The sequence below is a fragment of the Dipodascopsis tothii genome (assembly GCF_038497935.1).
Source record: "Dipodascopsis tothii strain CBS 759.85 unplaced genomic scaffold V1510scaffold_60, whole genome shotgun sequence".
NCBI lineage: Eukaryota > Fungi > Ascomycota > Lipomycetes > Lipomycetales > Lipomycetaceae > Neoaidaea > Neoaidaea tothii.
The window spans coordinates 9,924-31,845 of NW_027118044.1; the positions used below are offsets into that span (position 1 = coordinate 9,924).

Sequence of the window (21,922 nt, forward strand, 5' to 3'; positions counted from 1 at the left end):
AGGCCCGCCCCCCGCGCGGGCGGCGCGGGGGGGGCCCCCCCCCGGGTGCCCCCCGGGCGGCGACTCCGTCGAGGGTGGCTGCCTTCGGCAGTCGCACAGGACACGCGCCGCACGGCGTGCGGCGCACATGCGTTGCCTGCGATGCGCGAGCGCCGCGGTCCTGCCGAAGGCAGCTGCCCTCGACGGAGTCGCCGCCGGAGGCTCGTGACTGGTGAGCCTCCGGCGGCGACTCCGTCGAGGGTGGCTGCCTTCGGCAGTCACACACAAGCGCGCCGCACGGCGTGCGGCGCGAACGTAGTGCCTGGGTTACACGAGCGCCGCGGTCCTGCCGACGGCAGACGCAGCGGAGTCGCCGCCGGAGGCTCACCAATCACGAGCCCCCGTCGGCGACTCCGTACGCCCGGACTGTCGCACAAGTCATGCGCGCCGCACGGCGTGCGGCTGGAATCCTCTGCGGGGTCACACAAACGACGCGAGCCGCACGGTCGCCTGCGGCCGCCGCTTCGCAGGCCGCCCGCGGGCGCCCGCCAGCAGCAGCCGTCCTCGCCAGAGCTGTGGCCAGGCTCGCCGGGCACAAGACGTACATTCCTATGGACTGGCCGCGCGGCGTGCGCCTACACGGTCGTGTCGACGCCGGTCTGGCGGTCCAGAAAGTCGTACTCGCCCGTTTCTGGGTCAGCGCGTCCGCACGCAACGTACCAAAGCTCCAGTGGCGCTCCTCGCCGGCCGACAGGTGGTCGACGAAGCCGTTCTGAACGCACTTCCAGTGCCCTGGGCTGTTGTCCGGCCCCGACACCTCGTAGCGGCCGATGCTGCAGGTACCCGTCCGCACGTCCATGGCCGGGTCACCGACGAGCGCGCGGCCCAGCGCGATCTTGGTGGCCGCGTGGGTGCAGATCAGCATCGTCTTGACGGCCGGGTCCGCGTTGCACTGGGCAATGAGCTCGGCCACGACCGCGGCCGCGCGGGCGTGCAGCTCCTCCTGGGTCTCGCCCTCGCGCGAGGGCACGGCCACGGGCGTGTACGTGGTGTCCACGTTCGGGAACCACGTCTTCAGGGTGGCGGCGTCCGCAGCTGCGGTCAGCGGGCCCTGCGGGCAACGTACGCTGGGGATGGGTCGCGCGTGTGCGGCCGTACCATTCGCCGACGCCGTTTTCGGCGCGGATCGCCAGGCCGGTGCGCTCGGCCAGCGGCGTCACCGTCTGCAGGCACCGGAAGAACGGCGAGGCGTAGATGCGGTCGACGGCCGGCGTGGCGGCCGCCAGAAAGACGCCGAGCTCGACCGCCTGGGCCTCGCCGTGCGCCGACAGCGGCGAGTCGCCGTCGATCTGCGTCGGGGCCACGACGGTCTTGGCCGCGGCCTCCCAGTTGGCGCGGAAGCCGTGCTGCGGTCAGCGGGCGCGCGCGGGACGTACCCTGGTCAAGTAGATTGTGTCGAGCATTGGTCGGTGGGTTGCGGGATCGTGCGGTGGTGGCAGCGGGCGGCCGGTTTCGTGCGGCTCAAGCCTAACCGCCGCGGCGCGGGCATCACGACTTTTTGCACGCCGCACGAAGAGCGCGAAAATTTTGAAAAACCCACGGACGCTCCATCGGGCATCCAGGCGACGCCAGAACAGCTCGCAAAACGCCAGCGCACGCAGGCCGGATCCGAACAGCACGGTCTTGGCGGCGCATCGAACGATTGCGGGCAGAACAGGCGCAGAAACGACCTCGGGTTGTTTGATAGACTTGCGCACGGATCGAGCGCGCGCAGAGGCGCAGAGAGACAGGCAAGGTGAGTGCGCGGGCGGCGGACGGGCGCGCGGCGCGCGGCGTGCGGGCGCAGCGGGCGCAGGCGCGGATCGGTCGCTGACGGCAGATGTCCATGTTTCTGTACAACCTGTCGCTGGTCCCGCCGTCGGCCATCACGGCGTCGGTGATCGGCCAGTTCTCGGGCACGCGGTACCAGGAGGTGGCGGTGGCGCGCGGGTCGCTGCTGGAGCTGCTGCGGCCGGACGCGGCCGCGGGCAAGCTCGTGCCGGTGCACACCACGGACGCGTTCGGGATCCTGCGGTCGATCGCCGCGTTCCGGGTGGCGGGCTCGTCCAAGGACCTGCTCGTCGTCGGCTCGGACTCGGGCCGGCTGGCGATCCTCGAGTACAAGCCGGAGAAGCACCAGTTCGTGCAGGTGCACCTGGAGACGTTCGGCAAGAGCGGCGTCCGGCGGGTGGTGCCGGGCGAGTACCTGGCCGTGGACCCCAAGGGCCGCGCGGCGATGCTGGCCTCGGTCGAGAAGAACAAGCTGGTGTACATCCTCAACCGGGACTCGAACGCCAACATCACGATCTCGTCGCCGCTCGAGGCCCACAAGCCGTTCTCGCTCGTCTTTGACGTGATCGGCCTCGACGTCGGCTACGAGAACCCGATCTTTGCCGCGCTCGAGGTCGACTACCGCGAGGCCGACCTGGACTCGTCCGGCCGCGCGTACGACGAGGTGCAGAAGATGCTGACGTACTACGAGCTGGACCTCGGCCTGAACCACGTGGTCAAGTCGTGGTCGGACGTGGTCGACCGCGCGGCCAGCCGGCTGTTCCCCGTGCCCGGCGGCACGGACGGCCCGTCCGGCGTGCTCGTCTGCACCGATGGCTTCATCGTCTACCGGCACGCGAACCGGCCGGCGCACCGCGTGCCGATCCCGCGGCGGCGGTCGCCGTTCGACGACACCAACCGCAAGCGGTCCATCATCTGCGGCGTCGTCCACAAGATGAAGGGCGCGTTCTTCCTGCTGCTCCAGACGGACGAGGGCGACCTCTTCAAGGTCACGGTCGACTACACCGAGCGCGGCGTGCAGGCCATCAAGATGCGCTACTTCGACACGGTGCCCGTGGCCAAGAGCCTCAACATCCTCAAGTCGGGCTTCCTCTTTGTCGCGGCCGAGGCGGGCGCGCACATGTTCTACCAGTTCGAGAAGCTCGGCGACGACGACTCGGAGCGCGAGTACTCGTCCGCCGACTACGTCCGCGGCGAGATGTCGGACTACGCGGCCGTGCACTTCCGGCCGCGGCCGCTCGACAACCTGGTCCTGGTCGACGTCATCGACAGCCTGCACCCCGTCACGGACTGCAAGGTCGACAACATCCTCGGCGAGGACACGCCCCAGATCTTCACCGTCGGCGGCCAGGGCGCGCGGTCGTCGTTCCGCATGCTGCGCCACGGCCTCGAGGTCTCGGAGCTGGTCGCGTCCGAGCTGCCGGGCCAGCCCACGGCCGTGTGGACGACCAAGCTCACGGCCGCGGACGAGTACGACGCGTACATCGTGCTCTCGTTCACCAACGGCACGCTCGTGCTCTCCATCGGCGAGACCGTCGAGGAGGTCTCGGACTCGGGCATCCTGACGTCGGCGCCCACGCTGGCGCTGCAGCAGATCGGCGACGACTCGCTCGTGCAGGTCTACCCCAAGGGCATCCGCCACATCTCGGCCGACAAGGAGGTCAACGAGTGGGAGGTGCCCGTCCACCGCACGATCGTGTGCGCGTCGACCAACGCGCGCCAGGTCGTCGTCGCGCTCTCGTCCGGCGAGATCGTCTACTTCGAGCTCGACGACGACGGCCAGCTCAACGAGTACCAGGACCGCAAGGAGATGACGGGCTCCGTCACGGCGCTCTCGGTGGGCGACCTGCCCGAGGGCAAGGTGCGCAACTCGTTCCTGGCCGTCGGCTGCGACGACAGCACCGTGCGCATCATCTCGCTCGACCCCGAGAACACGCTCGAGTCGCTGAGCGTGCAGGCGCTGACGGCGCCGTCGACCGCGCTGCGGATGCTGGCCATGCCGGACTCGGTCACCAGCGAGGCCACGACGCTGCTCAACTCGAGCTCGACGCTGTACCTGCACATCGGCCTCTACAACGGCGTGTACCTGCGGTCGGTGCTCGACCCCGTCACCGGCCAGCTCTCGGACACGCAGACGCAGTTCCTGGGCCCGAACCCGGTCAAGCTCTTCCACGTGCCGATCCAGGGCCAGCCCGCCGTGCTCGCGCTGTCGTCGCGGCCGTGGCTGGCCTACACCCAGAACGTCAGCTTCCAGGTCTCGCCCCTGGTGTACGACGCGCTCGAGCACGGCCACTCGTTCTCGTCCGAGCAGTGCCCGGAGGGCATCGTCGGCATCGAGCACAACAACCTGCGCATCTTCACGGTCGAGCGGCTGACGGACAAGATCAAGCAGGACATCGTGCCGCTGTCGTACACGCCGCGCCGGCTCAGCCGGCACCCGCAGCACCCGCTGTTCTACGTCGTGCAGGCCGACAGCGGCGTGTACTCCAAGGGCGCGCAGGAGCGGCGGCTCGAGATGCTCAACGGCTCGGCCGAGTACGAGGAGCTGCCGCCGGAGGACTTTGGCCACCCGCGCGTCGACGGCAAGTGGGCGTCGTGCATCGACGTGATCGACCCGGTCCAGCTCGAGAAGGTCGGCCGGATCGACTTTGACGACAACGAGGCCGCGTTCGTGGCCGCGTTCAGCAACTTCTACCGCTGGCAGAACGCGCACGACGACGACGACGACGAGGAGGACGACGGCTCGCAGCGCGACCCGCGCGGCGAGCGCACCTACCTCGTCGTCGGCTCGGCCAAGGACCTCACGCTCATGCCGCGCGCGGTCTCGGCCGGCTACATCGCCGTCTACGAGCTCGTCGACCGCGGCCGCGGCTTCCGGCTCGTGCACAAGACCGAGGTCGACGACGTGCCCGTGTCGCTGTGCGAGTTCCGCGGCCAGCTGCTCGTCGGCTCGGGCAACTGCCTGCGCCTGTACGACATGGGCCTCAAGCGGCTGCTGCGCAAGGCCGAGTACCGCTCGCGCAGCTTCAACAACATCGTGTCGATCCAGACCCTGGGCAACCGCATCATCGTCGGCGACTCGCAGCAGTCGGTCACGTTCATGACGTTCCGGCCCGAGGACAGCAAGTTCCTGCCGTTCGTGGACGACATGGTCGCGCGCCACATCACGGCCACCACCGTGCTGGACTACCGCACCGTGGTCGGCGGCGACCGCTTCGGCAACCTGTTCATCGTGCGCTGCCCGGAGAAGCTGTCGGAGGACGCCGAGGAGGACCACGGCTCGAACGTGCTCAACATGCGGCCGTACCTCGACGGCGCGCCCCGCCGCCTCGACCTGCTCGCCCACTTCTACACCCAGGACATTCCGACGTCCGTGCAAAAGGCCCAGCTGGTGCCGGGCGGCAAGGAGCTCATATTCTGGTCCGGCCTGCAGGGCACGCTCGGCATCCTGGTGCCGTTTGTGTCCAAGGAGGACGTCTCGTTCTTCCAGCAGCTCGAGGGCCTGATGCGCGCGCACGACCCGCCGCTGGCCGGCCGCGACCACCTCGTGTACCGCGGCTACTACGCGCCGGTGAAGAGCGTGATCGACGGCGACCTGTGCGAGCGGTTTGCGCTGCTGCCGACCGACAAGCAGCGCATCATTGCCGGCGAGCTGGACCGGACCGTGCGCGAGGTCGAGCGCAAGATCTCGGGCATGCGCACGCGCGTGGCGTTCTAGGCGCGCCGGCAGCGCCGGCAGGCGTGGCCGCATATAGCCGCCGCGCGGCGCATATAGCCGCGAGTCGCCGCCGGGCCGAGCCGCACCCCCTGCGGCGCGGCGGCCGCCGCACGCCGTGCGGCGCGGGTTGTACAGTAGTAATGACAAAGCGATTAGTCAGCCGAACGTATCCCCGTCTCCATCCGTCGCGACGATCCGCCATCCGCTCTACCCCGGGCTGCACGACCCATCCGACTCAAGTACGTACGCGGCCGGCGGCGCTGACCCCAGGATGGACTTCCTCGACCTCAACCCCGGCCAGATGGAGAGCCTGCAGCAATTCATGACCATCACGTCCTGGCCGGAGGAGGACGTCGAGGGCGCGATCCAGCTCATGCAGCTCTGCCAGTGGAACGTCGAGGTAGGTGCGGCCGTCGCCGCGCTGACGCCAGCTCTCGGTGACCCGGTACTTTGACGAGGGGCCGATCCGGCCGCCGGCGGCGACGCGGCCGCGGACGCCGCCGCCCGCGGTCGCGCCGCGGCTCTCCACGCCCGGCCCGCGGGCCATCTCCACGCGGCCGTCGCTGATAACGTCGCTGGTGACGTCGATCCTGCTGCTGCCGTTCACAATCCTGTCCAAGGTCTCGCACAGCGCGTTCTACCTCTTCGCGACGCTCTTCCCGTTCCTGCCCCGTCTGACCGGGTTCTACCCCGCCAACCGCAACGCGGCCCGCACCGAGCGCCGGTCGATCAACCCCAAGGACACGGCCGCGCGGTTCCGGCGCGAGTTCGAGGAGGACGTGGGCGCGACCGGCGTGGTGCCCTTCTTCGAGGGCGGCTACACGGACGCGCTCGACACGGCCAAGCGGGAGCTGCGGTTCCTCGTCGTGCTCCTCCAGAGCGACCAGCACGACGACACGGCCCGGTTCAACAAGGACACGCTGGCCGCGCCCGAGTTCGGCGAGTTCCTGCGCGAGCACGACGTCATTCTCTGGGCCGGCAACACCAAGGAGTCCGAGGCGTACCAGGTCGCCAACGCGCTCACGTGCACCAAGTTCCCGTTCCTGGCCGTGATCGCGCACGCGCCCGCGACGGCGTCGCACCCGGCCTCGATGGCCATCCACGGCCGCGTGCAGGGCTTCCAGGCGGCGCCGGCGCTGGTGGCCTCGCTGCAGACGATCATGGCCCGCCACGAGCCGACGCTGACGCGGCTGCGGCTCGACCGCAACGAGCAGCAGGCCTCGCGCGAGATCCGGGCCCAGCAGGACTCTGCGTACGAGGCGTCGCTGGCCGCGGACCGCGAGCGCGACCGCGTGCGGCTCGAGCAGGCCCGCGCCGAGGAGGCGCGGCTGGTGGCTGAGCGCGCGGCTGTGGCTGAGCGCGAGCGCCTCGCCGCCGCGCGCGCCGAGTGGCGCCTGTGGCGCGCCGGCCTTCTCCGTGCGGCGCTGCCGCCCCCTGACGAGTCGCCCAAGACCGCCAAGCTCGCGCGCGTCTCGCTGCGGCTGCCCGCCGGCGACCGCGTCGTCGTGCGCTTCTACGCCGACACGCAGACGCTCGACGACGTCTACGCCTACGTCGAGTGCTACGACCTGCTGCAGCCGGCCGCCGACGCGCCCTCGCACCGGCTCGACGGCGGCGACGCGACCGCGGCCGCGCCCGCCGTCGCGGCCGCGCCCGCGGGCTACGAGCACGACTACCGCTTCACGCTCGTCTCGCCCATGCCGCGGTATGTCCTGCCCAAGACGTCGACGTCGATCGCCGACGAAAAGAACCTGTATCCGTCCGGCAACCTGCTGGTCGAGGTCGACGACGACGACGACGACTTGGAGTAGACTCAATTAGACCGTACGATCGATCGCAAATACATACATAAACGAGCTCAAAGCGTAGCTTCTAAGATATTTACTAATCATTAAGAGCATGCATTGGTAGTAATGATGATAAACAAAAGGTAATTAGAAACAGGCCGGGGTGGGGCGCCGGCAACGGATTTTGGACATAACACATGAGGCCGCCGGGCGGCGGCGACGGGGAGGGGGAGGGGGGAGCTCAGAACGCGAGCTGGAGCTTCTGCAGCTCGCGCGCCCACTTGGCGGTCTCTATGAGGGTGGTGTCCTTCGGGTAGTCGCTGCGCGCGCGGCGGATGACGTCCGTGATCCACTCCTCCTGGAAGAACTCCTTGACCTCGCCGTGGCTGTACATGGACGCGATGTCGCCGATGATGCCGACCGACGACTGCACGACCGACGCGTCGCGCATGACGATCTGGTCGGTGCACACGAGCGAGAGGAAGCCGAAGATGGGCCGGACGTACTGGAGCATGGTCTCGGTGCGCTCGCGCATGCCCTGCACGATGCCCGAGTAGGCCTGCACGATGGCCTGGCGCAGCTGGCCGATGTAGTCGCCGACGTCCGCCGGCGAGTCGACGTCCTTGCGCAGGGTCGACGCCTGCCCGAGCACCTGCATCACCACCGGCATGTACTTCTCGAACGCCGAGCCGATGGCGACCGCGATGTCGCCAAACGTCGACAGGATCGACACCTTGACGTCGCGACGCACCGTCGTGTTCTGGAGGTTGGTCAGGAACACGTTCATGATCGTGTCGCAGTACGGCTCCATGGCCTCGGCCAGCGACGCCGCCAGGTCCGACACCAGGCCCACGGCGACCTTGCACGTCGGCGAGTCCGAGTCCTCGAGCGCCTTGACCAGGTACGGCAGGAACGCGTCCACGTAGACGTCGAAGTTCGCGCCGAGCACGTTCGTCAGCGCCGTCACGACCAGGAACAGCTCCTCCTCGATCAGCGAGTTGGGCAGCTTGTTCTGCAGCAGCGACAGCAGCATCGTCATCAGCCGGTCCGACGACTCGCGGTCCGTCGGCTTCAGCCGCCGGATGATGTATGTCAGCAGCACCAGCAAGCTCATCTGCAGGTCCTCCAGGTTGCTGCGGTCATCGATGCCGACCAGCTGCGTCTGCATCGCCATCGTGGCCTCCAGCCGCTCGACCACCAGCAGCGACAGCTCCTTGATGTACGGCAGCGTGTCCTGCGCCGAGTACGTCACCAGCGCACCGATCGCCTCGTACGCCGACGTGCGCGCCGAGTACTCGTTGTCCGTGCGCGAGCTCGCCTGGATCAGGCCCTGCATCAGCGACTCGTAGTACGGCGACAGCTTGGTCGACGGCTCGTCCGGGTCGTCCGACCCGAGCTGCTCGGCCAGGTTGATCATCGCCCAGCAGCAGTTGGTCGAGACCTTGGGGTGGTCCTGCAGCCCGCCCAGCAGCGTGCGCATGACCGCTGGCAGCTGCACCTCGAGGTCGATGCCGCCAATCACCAGGTCTGCGATCCGGCCCAGACACCACGCCACGGTGTCCTTGACCTGCAGCACCGTGTCCGTCATCAGCACGAGCATCGGCGGGAGCGCCTGCGACACAATGTGCACCAGCGTGCCGTTGTCCGGGCCGACCAGGATCGAGCCGAAGGCCATCACAGCCGCCTCGCGCTTGCGCCAGTCCTCCTGCGTCAGGTTCTGCTCGACAAACTGCAGCGTCAGGCTGACGACCGCCGAGCCCGTCGTCTCGGCAAACAGCTGCAGACACGCGGCCGCCGCCATCGACACGTTCCACTCGTCGTCCTCGGCGTCCTCGTCCTGCCGCGTGAGCAGCGTGAGCAGCGTCGGCAGCACCTCGTTGATGGCGTACTTGGCAAACTCGAAGTTGTGGTGCTCGCCCGTGCCGTCCGCGTAGAACTCCTCCTGCATCAGACTGATCTCGGCCTCCTCCTCGCACACGGTCGACCAGAACTCGACGGCCATGCACGACACCGAGCCGTTGCTGCTCTTCATTCCCTCCACCGTCAGGCCGTACAGCGCCTTCTCCATGTACAGCTTCATGTACGGGTAGTACAGCGACATGATCCGCGCGAGCGCTCCGAACGCGGCCGCCTGGAGCTTGACATCCTTGGCCTGCGTGGCCTCGCAGACGACCTGCATGATGTAGTTGCGCTCGCCCTCGCGCTCAAAGTTGTTGCGGATAAACTCGAGCGAGTTCACGAGGGCCATGATGGCCGTGTACCGCACTGTCGTCGACGGCTCGGACGCCTGCGCGCCCTGCACAATCGCCGTCAGGATGCCGTTCGACTGCGCGACCACGCCCGAGTTGTTCGAGTCCGCCGTCTCGCAGATGTAGCCGATCGACAGCAGCGCCGCGCGCTTGACGTTCTCGGCCTGCTTCGGCTGTGTGCTCTCGACCAGCACCGGCATCAGCTCGGGCCACTCGTTCCGGGGCAGCTCAATGTCGGCAATCGCCGAGACCAGCTGGGCGGCCGCGTTGGCGACCTGCGTGTCGGCCGAGATCAGCGCCTGCAGCGCTGTCTCCTTGATCTGCTTCTTGGCTTCGACGTCGACAGCGACCCAGCGCTCGGTGTAGCGCAGCTTAGTAATTGCATCCTGCGCCCGTCAGCCCGCGTCCTGCGCGCAAACCTACCTTGGCGCTCAGCTCGTTCTTCAGCGCAATGCCGGCCAGCACGCGCACTTCCGTCTTCTGCTGCTGGTTGGCCAGCGCGCCCGACAGCAAGCCCAGGTAGGGAACCTACACGGTCAGCAGCCGCACACGGATGCAATTGCGCGCGGCGCCGGCCCGTCGCTGCCGTCGCCGCTGCCGTCGCGGTACTCACAAAGTGCTCCTTGGCCGCGTTGGCCAGGTACGCCTCGGCCTCCTGCCGCAGCTTCTGATCTGCAATTGTCAGCGGCCGTTGCTGCCGTTCACGCTCGCCGCGCGCCACCTACCAGGGCTCAGAATGGCCGTCTCCAGCACGGTGGCGATATCCGTCATCGTTCTGCGTCGTCAGCACCCCCGCTCGCCGGCTGCGTACCTCTATTTGCCGCGCAGGCTAGTGGTCGGTCTCACCGGCTCTCAGCCGTGCGTGTGCTTCAGTTCCGGCGCCCGCTCTGGCGTCGGTCTGCCCGCTGCAAAGAGGGGATCGTTCGTGGCCAGAAAACAGCAGAGTCGAAAACCCACAGCTCGCCTGCGATTTCCGATTCTGTCTGCGGTCTGCTCTGTGCGGCCGTCCTGCTGGCCTGGACCGTTCTGCGTGTCGTGTGCCCTGCGTGAGAGAAAGACTGCTGGATGGACCGTGAAGCCTGCGGAATCGTGGTCTGGTGGAGCAAAAAAATCGAAAAAAAAAGACTTGTTTAGAAGGAACTACTACGGAAGCCTGGTGCGGAAAACAAACAAAAGGAGCAGACAGGGTGCTAAAAGTAAACAAAGCTCTCAGCGTCCGCGTTTTAGGGTTCAAGCGTGCATCCCGCGCGGAGCTTGCGGCTGCAGCCGCAGAAGCTGCGCGACGACTATGCGCAAAAATACAGTTACCCGGTTAATCAATCACGTGCACGCAGTAAATTGTGACTTACCCGGCGTCCGGACGCGTAAATCACCGCCGAAACCGGAACCCTAACCTGGTAGGGCGGCCGCCCGCCGCCGCCGCCAGTCGCGCAAACCGCCGGCAGCCGGCCGCCGAGCGTCTGCGAGGTCCTGCCGGCCTGCTACTGGCGCTGGTTGTCAGCGGGCCATGTGCAGGTGGGGGCGGGCCGGCCGCGACCGCGACCGCGGCTGGCACCGTCAGCGTGGCGCAATGTGGCGCAATGTGGCGCGGCTGTACCGCAGCCTCTCCAGGCACCGCCGTGGCGGCCGTGCGGGCTGCGTCACAGCCCGTAGCCGACCCCGACGGCTAACCACGGTCGTTAGCCGACAGCGGCGGTGGGTGCCATGGGCTGCGGCCCTTGCCGTACGGCCGCACGCGCTGCACGTAGCACCGCGCCGCACCGCTGGCGTCGCGGATCGTGCGCGGCCGAGTGGCCCGCTGCGACCTGGTTGTGACTCGCAGGGGTCGCGGTCGGCGGCGCGAGACAGACAGTGCCGGTGGGCGCCAACATCCCTGCCGACCCGATCGACGGCGATCGGCCGGCCGGCGCCGACAGGCGCCGGCAGCCCCGCCGGCCGGCCGGCCGGGACACCGGCTTGTTGGCTTACTGGCCTGCTTAGTTGCGTGCCTGGGCCGGCCGCGCCGGGAGCCAGCGCAGCAGGGCCCGGCAGTGCCAGCGCAGCCGGCGGACCGGCTCAGGGTCCCAAGCCAGCCGCAGCAGACACGTCCCCGCGTTGTGTAGGGCCCCGCGCCGCGGCGCGTCCCGCTCGCTGCGCGCGGCCGCGGCGGCCACGGAGGCGCCAGGAGCCCGGAGCCTAGGCTGCCGGCCTAGGCTGGCAACGGCGCGGTCTACGGCGGCGTGTGTTTTTGGGCTTCGCACGCCTAAGCAGTCGCGGTTAGCTGGTCGCGGCCGTCGCGGCCGTCGTGGCGACAGGGGTCACGTGTGCATGCTGCGCGGCGCCGCCGGCGGCGCGACGCTGCAGGCGGCCGCGACGTCACCGCCGGCCGCTGACACGGCCGTGCGGGCGGCCGCTTGCCACCGCGGGCAGGCGGCGGACGCGCTGCCGGCCGTCGGTGCGTGTGTCGGCAGCCGCTGGCAGACGACGCGTGCTGTTGGGGCGGCGTCCGGCTGTGATCCAGCCGTCCAAAACGGGTCAACGGGTCCGCGGGTCCGGACCTAGGTCCAGTGTCGCACAATCCAAGCCGCAGTGGACCGGCAATAGCGCCGGTTGGCGCCGGCTTCCGTCGGGCGTACACTCGACGGCCCACGGGGACCACAGCTGTGCTAGGCCGCATTGGTCGCCTGGTGGCTCGCAGCTGAACGGCCGGTGACTAGCAGCCAGATCCAGCCGCGCGGCGCGGCCGTGCTGACATGTTCGGTGGCTGCGGCTGCGCGACCATTGACCCCAGATCACTGCTATCGCGGCTGTGACCGGGCGCCGGCTGTCGCACGCAGCTGGGCGTGAGGCTATCAAACATCGACTTGCCCGCGCATAAATGCATGTGCGCGCTTGGCGTGGCACCGACGCCATGGTCTTGGGTTTTTGTGACCCGTGACCGCGGCCGGCCTATTGTGTCGTAGCCGGCAGGGCTGACGAGATCAGGCTGCGGTGGGCTGCGGCGGTGGGCCTGTCGCGCGGCCACACGCGCAGACGCCGACATCTGGGGCCGGCCGCGCAGCCAGCGACCGCAGGCACCCTCGCTGAGCCTGGGCGGCCGCGGCGGCCGCGCTGTCGCGCGGTGGCCGTGGCCGAGCCCCGCGCACGCGCCCGCGCGGACGGACCCCGCGGACGCGACGAGCACGTGACGCCGCTTACCCGGAACATCGCGAGCGGCGCAGATTTTCAGTCGGCGCCGCAGCACCGTCTGATCCATCACCATCATGCAGGCACAGCAACCGCAGGGCGGCCAGGGCGGCAACGGCGGCCACGGCGGCCATGGCGGCAACGGCCAGCGCGGCTACCGCGGCGGCCACCGTGGCGGCCAGCGCCACCACGGCAACTTCGGCAACAACCAGCAGAACGACCGCCCCAAGAAGGAGGCCATCCTCGACCTGGCCAAGTACCAGGACCGCGAGATCCGGGTCAAGTTCTCCGGCGGACGCGAAGGTGAGTGCGCGCAGCGCGCGGGCAATGGCTGATGGCAGTCACCGGCGTGCTCAAGGGCTACGACCAGCTCATGAACCTCGTCCTGGACGACGCGGTCGAGCACCTCCGCGGCGAGCCCGACGAGGACGGCGGCGCGCCCGAGGACCAGACACGGCAGCTGGGCCTGGTGATTGTGCGCGGCCCACTGCTGCTGCTGATCTCGCCCGTGGACGGCTCGGAGGAGATCGCGAACCCGTTCCTGCCCAAGGAGTAGGCAGGGCTGTACCTAGACTGTACCATAGCCAGCTGTACGATGTGTGCTGCGATGGGCCGCGCGCGGCCGCGCCGCGCGCGCGTCGTAGTCGAAATACATTCTACCTAGTCTACACTATTGACACACTGGGCCGGCTAGGCGCTGGCCTTTGCAAAGTCGCGGAAGACGCCGTCGATGCAGTTCTTGAGCTCCTTGTAGGACACGATCAGGCAGCTCTGCTCGTCGCGCGACACCAGCATGACCTTCTCGTCCACGCCGGCGTCGAGCTTGTTGAGGCACTTGAGCACGTGCGCAAGGTCGACGACGGGATCGCCCTTCTCGTCCACCTGGTGGAAGACGTAGTCGCGGAAGAGCTTGAGCAGGTACCGGTCGCCGGTCTCGGACCAGGCCGGGTCGTGGTCGTACTCGGGCCGCTCGTTGATGAAGCCGAACTTGCAGAGCAGGCGCACGAGCCGGCCGTTCTCGAGCTCGCGCGCGAGCTCGGACTCGAGACTGTCCTGGTAGTGGAACGCCGAGTTCATGTTCTGCTGCAGGTGCGCGGCCATGAGCACGACGAGGTCGGCCGCGGTCTTGACGGTCGCGGCGCCGGCGCCGACGGGCTCGGCCGGCGCCGGGCGGCAGTTGAGGAGCGCGGTCAGCACGTTGCGCAGCTCGGCCGAGTAGAACGTGTCGACAAAGTCAAGGCCCTTCTGGAGCACGGCCGGCGTGACACCGGCGGCGTTGGTGCTGATCATGCTGCTGTTGCAGGCGATGCTGAGGATCAGCCGGCCCAGGTTGTAAATGTCCTCGGCCTGGAGCTTGGCCAGGCTGTCGCCGGTGGGCGGGCCGGTGCCGTCGTTGGCGGCGATGACGTCGAGGACGCCGACGCAGTTGAGCCGCACGCGCATCTTGGACGTCAGGATGATCTTGGTCGGGTCCATCACGCGCGCGGCCAGCCCGGCGTCGTGCACGATCTTGAGCGCCGACGTCAGCTGGGCGAGGTAGCTCCAGAGGACTTGCTCGGGGACGCCCGGCGCGACGCCGGTGCCGCCGGCGGCCGACGGGCCGGTCGTGCGCATGGCCGGGTAGCGCGCGTTCGGGCCAAAGTGCGTTTCGTGCAGCGTGCTCGACAGCGGGTGGTAGTCGTATACAAAAATGATCGAGTTGTCGCCAAAGGCGCGGGTCGTGAAGGCCTCGAAGAGCGAGACCACGTTCGCGCTCGTGATGCGCCGCCACGCCTGCACCGTCGCAATCGCCTTTTCGTTCGCCAGCCGGAAGCCTTCGAGCCGGCGCAGCGCGTACGTGTTGCCGTCCGCGGTCGAGAACGCCTTGTAGATCCAGCTCGTGTGCCCGAACACGCGCGGGCTCTTGTCGGCGTTCGTGTCGAGAGGCACCAGCGAGCAGTACACGTGCAGGTTGTCAGGCAGGTTCGAGCCTGCGGTCAGCGCGCCCGGCGAGTGACTTACTGGGCAGCACCTGCAGCGACGCCTCGCTCTTGCGCTGCTGCTCTTCGCGCAGATTGTCCGACAGGAAGAAGCTTTGCGCGGTCCGCTGGTACGGCTGCAGCGCGACCTTGTGCGGCGGCTGCGGGGCGTAGAGGTGGTACTGCAGCGGCTGGAAGTGCGACGCCGACTGCGGGTGGTAGAACATGTCCGACGAGCCCTGGCCGTACGAGCTCATTGGCGGGTACTCGTACGCCGGCGTGCTGACCTGCGGCTGCTGCGGCGTCAGCGCCGGCCGCCCGGGCGAACTCACCGCCGCGTCCGCCATCAGCGAGCCAAAGTCCTGCACAAACTGGCCGGTCACTGCCGGCTTGGCTGCGTACGCCTCTGCCGCGAACCCGTTCGCCGCCGGGCTCTCGGCTGCCGCCGGCGCCCCGGCCGGCGCCCCGCGCGGCACGAATGGCGCCGCGTCCGCGGCTTTGGGCGAGATCGACAGCTTCGGCGCCCCCGCCGGCACGCCCGACGCTCCGCCGGGCGTGAACGTCGGCGACTCGACGTTCAGCCGTTTCTTGCTGGCTGTCAGCGCGCTCCGGCCGCCACTTACAGGTCCGGCTTCACCGGCGAGGCCGCGCTTACGCTCTTGGACGGCGACTGCCTGTCAGCGCCCGCCGCGCGTCCGCCTACCGTGTCGTGTCGGAAAATGCACCCTTTGTGCTCAAACTTGCAGTACCCGTGGATCAGGATGTTGCGGCACAGCGTCTGCGACTGCTGCCCGGGGTTGATCGACGGCGGCAGCCCGTCTGCCGTCAGCGCGCCCTGCGCGCCTCCTACCTGGCTTCTTGATCGTCACCGGCCGGCCGTTGGCCGCGCTCGGCGAAACCGCGCCGCTGCCGAGCCCGCCTCCGGTCGCGTTGGACATTGACCTGCCTGTGCGGGAACACCGCTGGGCTTGCTAGATTCGTCGCTGGCACGATGCCTGGCCCGACAGACCCTGCCAGGCGCTGTCCGCGGCAGATGCTCGTGCGAAATCGATGGATGAGACCTTGCGAGAGCCCTGCGAGCGCTGGCCGTCTCGGATACTCTGCAATCTCGCGTTCGTGCTCGATGGCGGAAGCTGGTGAAGTTGCGCGACGAGATTGCGATGGGAGAAGCGCGCCGCGCGTTACGAAGGGTTGTGGCGCAAGTGGCGCTGTGTGGGACGGTTGTGCAGCGCCTGCCGGCGCGCGCCCACGCGCGGCCGCGCGCGGCCGGCGCGGCCGCTGACGGCGGGCTGTGGACCGCTGGTGGGAGCTGCGGGGAGACGAGAGAGCTGGGTGCGGCGCGGCGCGTGGCCGCGGGGGCTCAGGGCGAGAGCGCATCGACGCCGCACGGCGTGCGGCGCGGGGCCAGACCTGGCCACGCCGCACGGAGTGCGGCTCATGCATGCCACCCACGAGCGGCCTCGCCAGCGGACGCGTCTCCGGCGGCGGCCCCGCGGGTAGCCGATTTGGGCAGACAGCGCGGTGCTGGTCAGGTCGCGCCGCACGTTGTGCGGCTCGCGCCGCACAGCGTGCGGCTTACGTGCGGCTCGGGCGGGCCGACCTTCGACCGAGCGCCGCTGTCGCTGGTGATCCTCCGGGCGCGGCTGTTCGGTAGCTGCCGCTCTTCGCGTGGATCGGGCGGAAGCCTACGCCGCGCGCCGTGCGGCGCGAGCCGCACCGCGTGCGGCTTACGATGTAGCTTGCCGCAGGCAACAGCCACAGCAGAGTCGCTGCCGAGGCCTACTGTGGCGGTGTCTGCTGTGGCGGCTCAGCTGAGGGCAGGGACCTGGGGAGAAACGGCGGCACGCCGCACGGTGCGCGGCTCGCGCCGCACACCGTGCGGCTCATCGCCCGCGGTCGGCCGCCCGCCGCACCCCGACGAAGCCGCCCCCGAGGCTAGCGCGCGGGCGGGCCCCAGCGGCGCCTCCTCGGGGCCGCCGCCCGTCGGGCGGTCCGGATCAAAGTGCGCCGCACAACGTGCGGCTGACTGCACAGCCACAAGTGTATTTCTAACGGATCGCGCTGTGCGAGAGCATGGCAATGCTCGTGAACGGCAGGCAGTCCTCCTGCAGGTCCACGTCGTCGTTCCCGAGCTTGCTGCCGTCAGCGGGGTCGCGCGCACACGTACGTCTCCGGCGACAGGACCTTGATCGCGCGGATGTGGGTGTCCTTGCCGTTCTGGTGGTTGGCCAGCACGCTCAGGCGCACGAGGAAGGCCTTGAGCAGGCCACTGGGTCAGCGCGCACACCGGCAGACTCACTCCTTGCCGCTGTTGGCCATCGAGATCGAGACCCAGCCGCGCGGCTCCTCGAACTCGCGCACAACGACCTCGCTGAGATCGTGGTAGCCCGAGCCGCCGAGCACGGCCAGCTTGGACGGCGTGTACGACTCGTCGTCGCCAAAGTTCATATACAGCTGGACCTCGGCAATGGCCACGCGCTTCGAGAAGTGGATGTCGATAAAGTGCGGCTGCGGCCCGTCCGACTGCCAGTACTTGTCGGTGGACTCGTCGCGGAGCTCGGCCACGCCGAACTTGGGCTTGAACGACGACAGCGTCCACGTCGCGAGATTGCCGATGTCGATCAGCCGGGGCTCGTCGCCGTCCTCCGCCCGGTACGGCTGCTCGTCGCCGGCGGACGACGTCGACAGCATGTCGAGGTCCATGGGGAAGTCGGATCGCGTCGCGGTGTGGCGGGAGCGCGGGTGGCGCGGCGTGACGACCGGGCGGGATCGCGAGATCACGTGATGCATATATTGCTAACTACTCGGCCATGTCGTCGTCGTCGTCGTCGTCGTCGAGGTGGAAGACCATGTAGCGCTGCCGGTCGTCCGAGAGCACGAGCCCGACGCGCCGGCCCGGCTCGCCGTTGATGGCGAACGCCACCGGCGCGAAGTCCTCGCCAAACACGCGCTCCTGGACGAGCGCGGGCGGCTCGGCGGCCGGCACCGGCGCCGAGAGGTCGTAGACGAAGCCGTCGGGCGTGCCGGCGAGGCCGAGCGCGGGCGCGGCGGCGGCCGGCGGCCGGAACGCGGCCGTGTCGTCGTACGCGAGCGAGACCAGGCGGCCGGCGGCGGCCTCGGTAGGCTTGTCGGCCGCGAGCAGGACCATGAGCTTGTGGTCGTCGGCGAACTCGGCGGCCAGCACGCGCTCGCCGGCGAACGCAAGCGTGGTCTTGTCGACGGCAGGCGCGTGCGGCGCCTTGGCGTCGGCCGGGTGGACGAGCCGGGCGAGCGTGACTGGGGTCAGAAGGGCCAGCGAGCCACTTACGCGTCGACGGCGCGGCCGGATCGAGCAGCGCCGCGTGCGAGACGGCCGCGTCGGCCTGTGTGAGCGTGCGCATGGCCGCCACGACGGCGTCGCCGCCGGCCAGACGCGTGGGCACGCCGAACGTGGTGTGCTTCTTCATCTCGGCCGTCGGCTGGCCGAACGCGGTGTCGGCCACGTCGCGCAGCGCGGCCATCATGGCCAGCAGCGTCGAGCCGTCGTACGCCGACGGCGTGCGGGGAAGCGGCGCGGGCGTGTAGGCGTCCGGCGGCGGCGGCGGCGCGGCGGCGGCGGCGGTGGCGGCGGCCGGATCGAAGTACTGGCGCAACCGCGACCCAAACAGGTGCTCCGACACGAACTCGGCCACGTCCTTGGTCTCGATCGTCGGCGCGGCAGGGTCCTCGGTCGGCTGCGCGCCCTCGATGGCCGCAATCTCCTCGAACAGGTACTTGAGCCACTCGGCAAACGCGCGCGCGCCATCGGCCTCGCGGTTCAGCTCCCACACGAGCCGGTGCAGCTTGCGCACGATCTCGGCGAGCGTGTCCAGCACGGCCGTGAACGAGTCCGGCACCAGGCCGAGCGCGGCGCCGCGCTGGCGCCAGCGCGCGAGCCCGCGTAGGTCCGTGACGATGACGGCAATGCGGTCGCAGCACGGCAGCAGGTGCTCGAGCACGAGCCGGCGCAGGCTGTCGTAGGACGCCACGGCGACCTTGCGCCACGCGCGCAGGCCGCGCTCGCCCAGCTGGTCCTTCATCCACGCGTGCACGGCCGGGCCGGGCACGCCCGTGACCAGGGCCTCGTACAGCATGAGCTCGGCCGAGCCGTCGTCGGGGCCGAGCGCGGCCGCGAGCGCGTCCACGTGCGTGGCCGCGGCCGCGCTGAGCGCGCGCCAGTCGTGCTCGAGCGCCAGCGCCGCGTCGCGCGCGTACGCCAGCAGGCCCTGCAGCCGCGTGTAGGCCGTGGCGAGGTGGACGAGGTCGAGGCCGAACCGGCGGATGAAATGCACGTACATGGGCACGTGGACGACGCTGCCGGCGGTGCGCACGAGCAGGCCCACCACGGCCAGGTCCGGCGTGGACGTGTGCGCGACAACGACCGGGCGGTCGAGCTGGGTCAGCGGCGCGGCCGGCGTCGTACCTCAAAGGAGCCGGGAATGGCCAGGCCCGAGACAGAAAACAGCCCAAACAGGTTAAGAAACATCGGCCCGTCCGCGTTGGCCGTGAACAGCAGGTCCACCGGGGTCTCGTCCGCCTGCGCGGTCTCGTTGATGATGTCGTTCACGAGCACCTTGGACGTGAAGATCGAATCGCTGCCGTCAGCGCGTCCGCGCGGCCACTTACGGCGCCGATGCCGTCGGCAGCACGCTCAGCCGCGGCAGGCGGCCGGCGGTGTCGAGCCCGAGCACGGTCTGCGTCAGCGCGCCCGCGATCGACGTACCCCTCGGCCGTGCGTGCCGGCCTGGGCGACCCAGTTCAGGCCCGAGACCCGCGTCGCGGTCGTGACCACGTGGACCACGCGGCCGTTGTTGACGTCGACGATCCGGGACGTGCCGTCGGTGCAGCCGACGGCGAGGACCTTGCCGTCGGGCCGCCACGCGACCTGCGTGATCTCGACGTCCTTGTCCTTGAGCGCCAGCCGCCAGAGCTGCTGGCCGTTCATGCGGAACAGGCACAGCGCGGCCGGGCCGGCGGCGAACGTCATCAGGTCCATGGTCGGGCACCATGTGACCAAGCGGTCGAGCGCCGCGAACGGCAGCGTCTTCTCGGCGAGCGAGCGGAACGTGCCGGGCTGCGTGGCCATGTCGTGGAGGAGGGATTCGCGTCGGGGCGGCTTCGCGACCGTGAAGCGCGGTTAGGGTACGTGATGGTTGCCACGGCAACTACGTGCATTCTAGGCGCCGCACGCCGTGCGGCTCAGGGGCTACAGGTACTTGCCCCGCGAGAAGCGCGAGTCCATGCCGGCCGCGCGCGCGGCCATGTCGTCGATCTGGCTGGCGCTGACGTGCCGCCCGACGATGTCCTTCTCGTGGTCGAACTTGCGCTTGCGCGGGTCGTCCGGCTGCCGCTCGGGCGTCTGCCCGGCGCCCTCGCGGTACTGCTCGACGAGCGACTTGCCGCGGTGCTTGGCCTGGCGTCAGCGGTGCCGGCACAGAACTTACGTTGTACTCGCGCACGCGCCGGTCCATCTCCTCGCGGTCCTCGGCCGGCGCGGCCGGCGCGGCGGCGGCGGCCCGCGGCCGCTGGCCGAGCATCTCCTCACCGACACGCTTGCGGCGTTCTGCGGCCGACTCGGTCCACGTGGGGTCGATCTCGCTGGTCTTGCCGCTGCCGAGGAACTTTTTGTTGCGCAGCTGCGACGGGTCCGGCGTCCGTCCGGCCCAGTCGGCCTTGGTCGGCGGCACCAGCATCCATTCCTGCCGGCCCGACTTGTCGGCCACGGCCGGCGCGCGCTCGGCGAACTTGGCCAGCCGGGCCTGCGCGGCGGCCTCCTCGGCGGCGGCGTCGGTGGACTTGGCGAGCGTCGGACCAAAGTCGTCGTCGGACGATTCGTCGGACGAGTCGGCCGGCTCGGCCGGCGCGGGCCCGGCCGGCGGCCGTGCCGGGCCCGGCGGTCGCGCGGGCCCAACTACCGGCCGCGCGGGCCCGACCGCCGGCCGTGCCGGGCCCACTGTAGCCGCCGCCGGTCCAGCCGGCGGTCCAACCGTAGGCCCGGCAGGCCCGGTCGGCGGTCTCTGCGGCTCCGTCGGCCGCGCAGTCGGCCCCGCGGCCGGTCCCGCGGCCGGCTCCTCGCCCCTCACCGGCTCCTGCGCGTATGCCAGCGCCTGCCGGCGACGCGCGGCCAGCACGTCGCGCGAAAGTGGCCCTGATTTGCCTGTCGTCAGTCCGCACCGCTTAAGCAAGGTGGCCACCCGCAGTGATCCCCCCTGTCTTGCCTGCGCCGCCACTCACCATCCATTTAGCCGTCGTGCGCTGTCTGCCCGCAACGTGGTGTCTGGCTGATCCGATCCGGAGCGCGCTAGGATTGACCGTCGGCGTGCTGTTGACGTGTGTGCCGTCCAGTCTAAGATTTTCTCGACACTCTATCGCCCGCCCTTTATCTCAACCGACCACGAACACGTCCAGGTGAGCATTTTCGGCCGCCGCGCGCGCGACGACAGGAATCGCGCGCCGCCGCGTCGCCCACGGCTGCGTGCGGGCCCGTCCGGCCCCTGGCCGCGGTTTCGCGCGCAGAAAGCGTCCACAGCAGCTGATTCGAGCGTCTAGGTCGCCGTCGGATGCACCTGGCCGACCCGTTGTCCGTTTTTTTGGCCCGCAGAGGTAGGTACACACGGCCTCACGGCTACGAGGGGCTACGGGGGGCGGCTGCCGATGGACGGCGCTGCCAGCGATCGCCTGCTGCCTGCTGGCGACGGCCCGCTGGTGCTGCCGCCGGGCTACCAAACATCCCGCGCCACGCGCACCGCCGCAGTGGCGCCTCTGCGGCTATATGCCGGCCAAGTGCGGGCGCGGCGGGCGCGGCGGCGGCCGCATATAACCGCAGCGCCGCCGTGGTTGTTGCGGCTACATGCAGCATATAGCCGCGGTGGCGCGTGAGGGTCCCCGCCGGGGCGGCTATATGCGGCTATATGCCCGCAGGGCAACTACCCTCGACCGAGTCGCCGCCAGAGGCTCACCAGTGAACGAGCCTCCGGCGGCGACTCCGTCGAGGGTGCGCCCTGCGGGCGGCTATATGCGGTTATATGCCCTGCGGCGCCTCCGTCGAGGGTGCGCCCTGCGGGTCGCGGCCATATGCGGCCCTATGTTCTACAGCGACAGCCTGCCCGAAGGCCAGCTAACCTCGACGGAGTCGCCGCCGGCGGGCCCCCCCCGGGCCCGCCCCCCGCGGCGCCGCCCGCGCGGGGGCGCCCCCCCGGCGGCGGCCATAATCCGCTA

The 21,922-nt window shown here is 69.7% G+C and overlaps 9 protein-coding genes across 9 annotated transcripts; 3 read left to right on the forward strand and 6 right to left on the reverse strand.

Moving 5' to 3' along the window:
• Positions 1–533: 533 nt before the first annotated feature.
• Positions 534–1,653, reverse strand: V1510DRAFT_384191 (histidine phosphatase superfamily). Its single transcript, XM_066931694.1, has 4 exons — positions 1,416–1,653; positions 1,106–1,385; positions 700–1,074; positions 534–670 (listed from the first exon to the last, which is right to left on the reverse strand). Exons 1-4 carry the CDS (start codon positions 1,440–1,442, stop codon positions 615–617), a joined length of 738 nt encoding a protein of 245 aa, XP_066786368.1. The 5' UTR covers positions 1,443–1,653; the 3' UTR covers positions 534–614.
• Positions 1,528–5,692, forward strand: V1510DRAFT_432467 (CPSF A subunit region-domain-containing protein). The gene is made up of 2 exons (XM_066935500.1): positions 1,528–1,774; positions 1,859–5,692. The coding sequence occupies exon 2, from the start codon at positions 1,859–1,861 to the stop codon at positions 5,525–5,527; it is 3,669 nt and encodes a 1,222-aa protein (XP_066786369.1). The 5' UTR covers positions 1,528–1,774; the 3' UTR covers positions 5,528–5,692.
• On the forward strand, positions 5,683–7,468 carry V1510DRAFT_424200 (uncharacterized protein). Its single transcript, XM_066935060.1, has 3 exons — positions 5,683–5,766; positions 5,798–5,927; positions 5,959–7,468. The coding sequence occupies exons 2-3, from the start codon at positions 5,799–5,801 to the stop codon at positions 7,336–7,338; spliced, it is 1,509 nt and encodes a 502-aa protein (XP_066786370.1). The 5' UTR covers positions 5,683–5,766; position 5,798; the 3' UTR covers positions 7,339–7,468.
• On the reverse strand, positions 7,333–10,691 carry V1510DRAFT_384201 (armadillo-type protein). The gene is made up of 5 exons (XM_066931695.1): positions 10,375–10,691; positions 10,289–10,338; positions 10,177–10,235; positions 9,987–10,091; positions 7,333–9,949 (listed from the first exon to the last, which is right to left on the reverse strand). Exons 2-5 carry the CDS (start codon positions 10,332–10,334, stop codon positions 7,556–7,558), a joined length of 2,604 nt encoding a protein of 867 aa, XP_066786371.1. The 5' UTR covers positions 10,335–10,338; positions 10,375–10,691; the 3' UTR covers positions 7,333–7,555.
• Positions 10,692–12,629: 1,938 nt separating this feature from the next.
• Positions 12,630–13,401, forward strand: V1510DRAFT_424206 (uncharacterized protein). Its single transcript, XM_066935061.1, has 2 exons — positions 12,630–13,031; positions 13,070–13,401. Exons 1-2 carry the CDS (start codon positions 12,806–12,808, stop codon positions 13,282–13,284), a joined length of 441 nt encoding a protein of 146 aa, XP_066786372.1. The 5' UTR covers positions 12,630–12,805; the 3' UTR covers positions 13,285–13,401.
• On the reverse strand, positions 13,312–15,918 carry V1510DRAFT_424207 (uncharacterized protein). Its single transcript, XM_066935062.1, has 5 exons — positions 15,537–15,918; positions 15,390–15,505; positions 15,310–15,356; positions 14,730–15,277; positions 13,312–14,698 (listed from the first exon to the last, which is right to left on the reverse strand). The coding sequence occupies exons 1-5, from the start codon at positions 15,622–15,624 to the stop codon at positions 13,419–13,421; spliced, it is 2,079 nt and encodes a 692-aa protein (XP_066786373.1). The 5' UTR covers positions 15,625–15,918; the 3' UTR covers positions 13,312–13,418.
• A 765-nt stretch (positions 15,919–16,683) lies between these two features.
• V1510DRAFT_424213 (anaphase-promoting complex, subunit 10) lies at positions 16,684–17,407 on the reverse strand. Its single transcript, XM_066935063.1, has 3 exons — positions 16,986–17,407; positions 16,854–16,955; positions 16,684–16,822 (listed from the first exon to the last, which is right to left on the reverse strand). The coding sequence occupies exons 1-3, from the start codon at positions 17,387–17,389 to the stop codon at positions 16,735–16,737; spliced, it is 594 nt and encodes a 197-aa protein (XP_066786374.1). The 5' UTR covers positions 17,390–17,407; the 3' UTR covers positions 16,684–16,734.
• A 48-nt stretch (positions 17,408–17,455) lies between these two features.
• On the reverse strand, positions 17,456–19,843 carry V1510DRAFT_432473 (anaphase-promoting complex, cyclosome, subunit 4-domain-containing protein). The gene is made up of 5 exons (XM_066935501.1): positions 19,428–19,843; positions 19,331–19,398; positions 19,128–19,299; positions 17,994–19,098; positions 17,456–17,962 (listed from the first exon to the last, which is right to left on the reverse strand). Exons 1-5 carry the CDS (start codon positions 19,788–19,790, stop codon positions 17,487–17,489), a joined length of 2,184 nt encoding a protein of 727 aa, XP_066786375.1. The 5' UTR covers positions 19,791–19,843; the 3' UTR covers positions 17,456–17,486.
• On the reverse strand, positions 19,844–20,791 carry V1510DRAFT_432474 (uncharacterized protein). The gene is made up of 2 exons (XM_066935502.1): positions 20,149–20,791; positions 19,844–20,117 (listed from the first exon to the last, which is right to left on the reverse strand). Exons 1-2 carry the CDS (start codon positions 20,395–20,397, stop codon positions 19,911–19,913), a joined length of 456 nt encoding a protein of 151 aa, XP_066786376.1. The 5' UTR covers positions 20,398–20,791; the 3' UTR covers positions 19,844–19,910.
• Between the last annotated feature and the right edge of the window lie 1,131 nt (positions 20,792–21,922).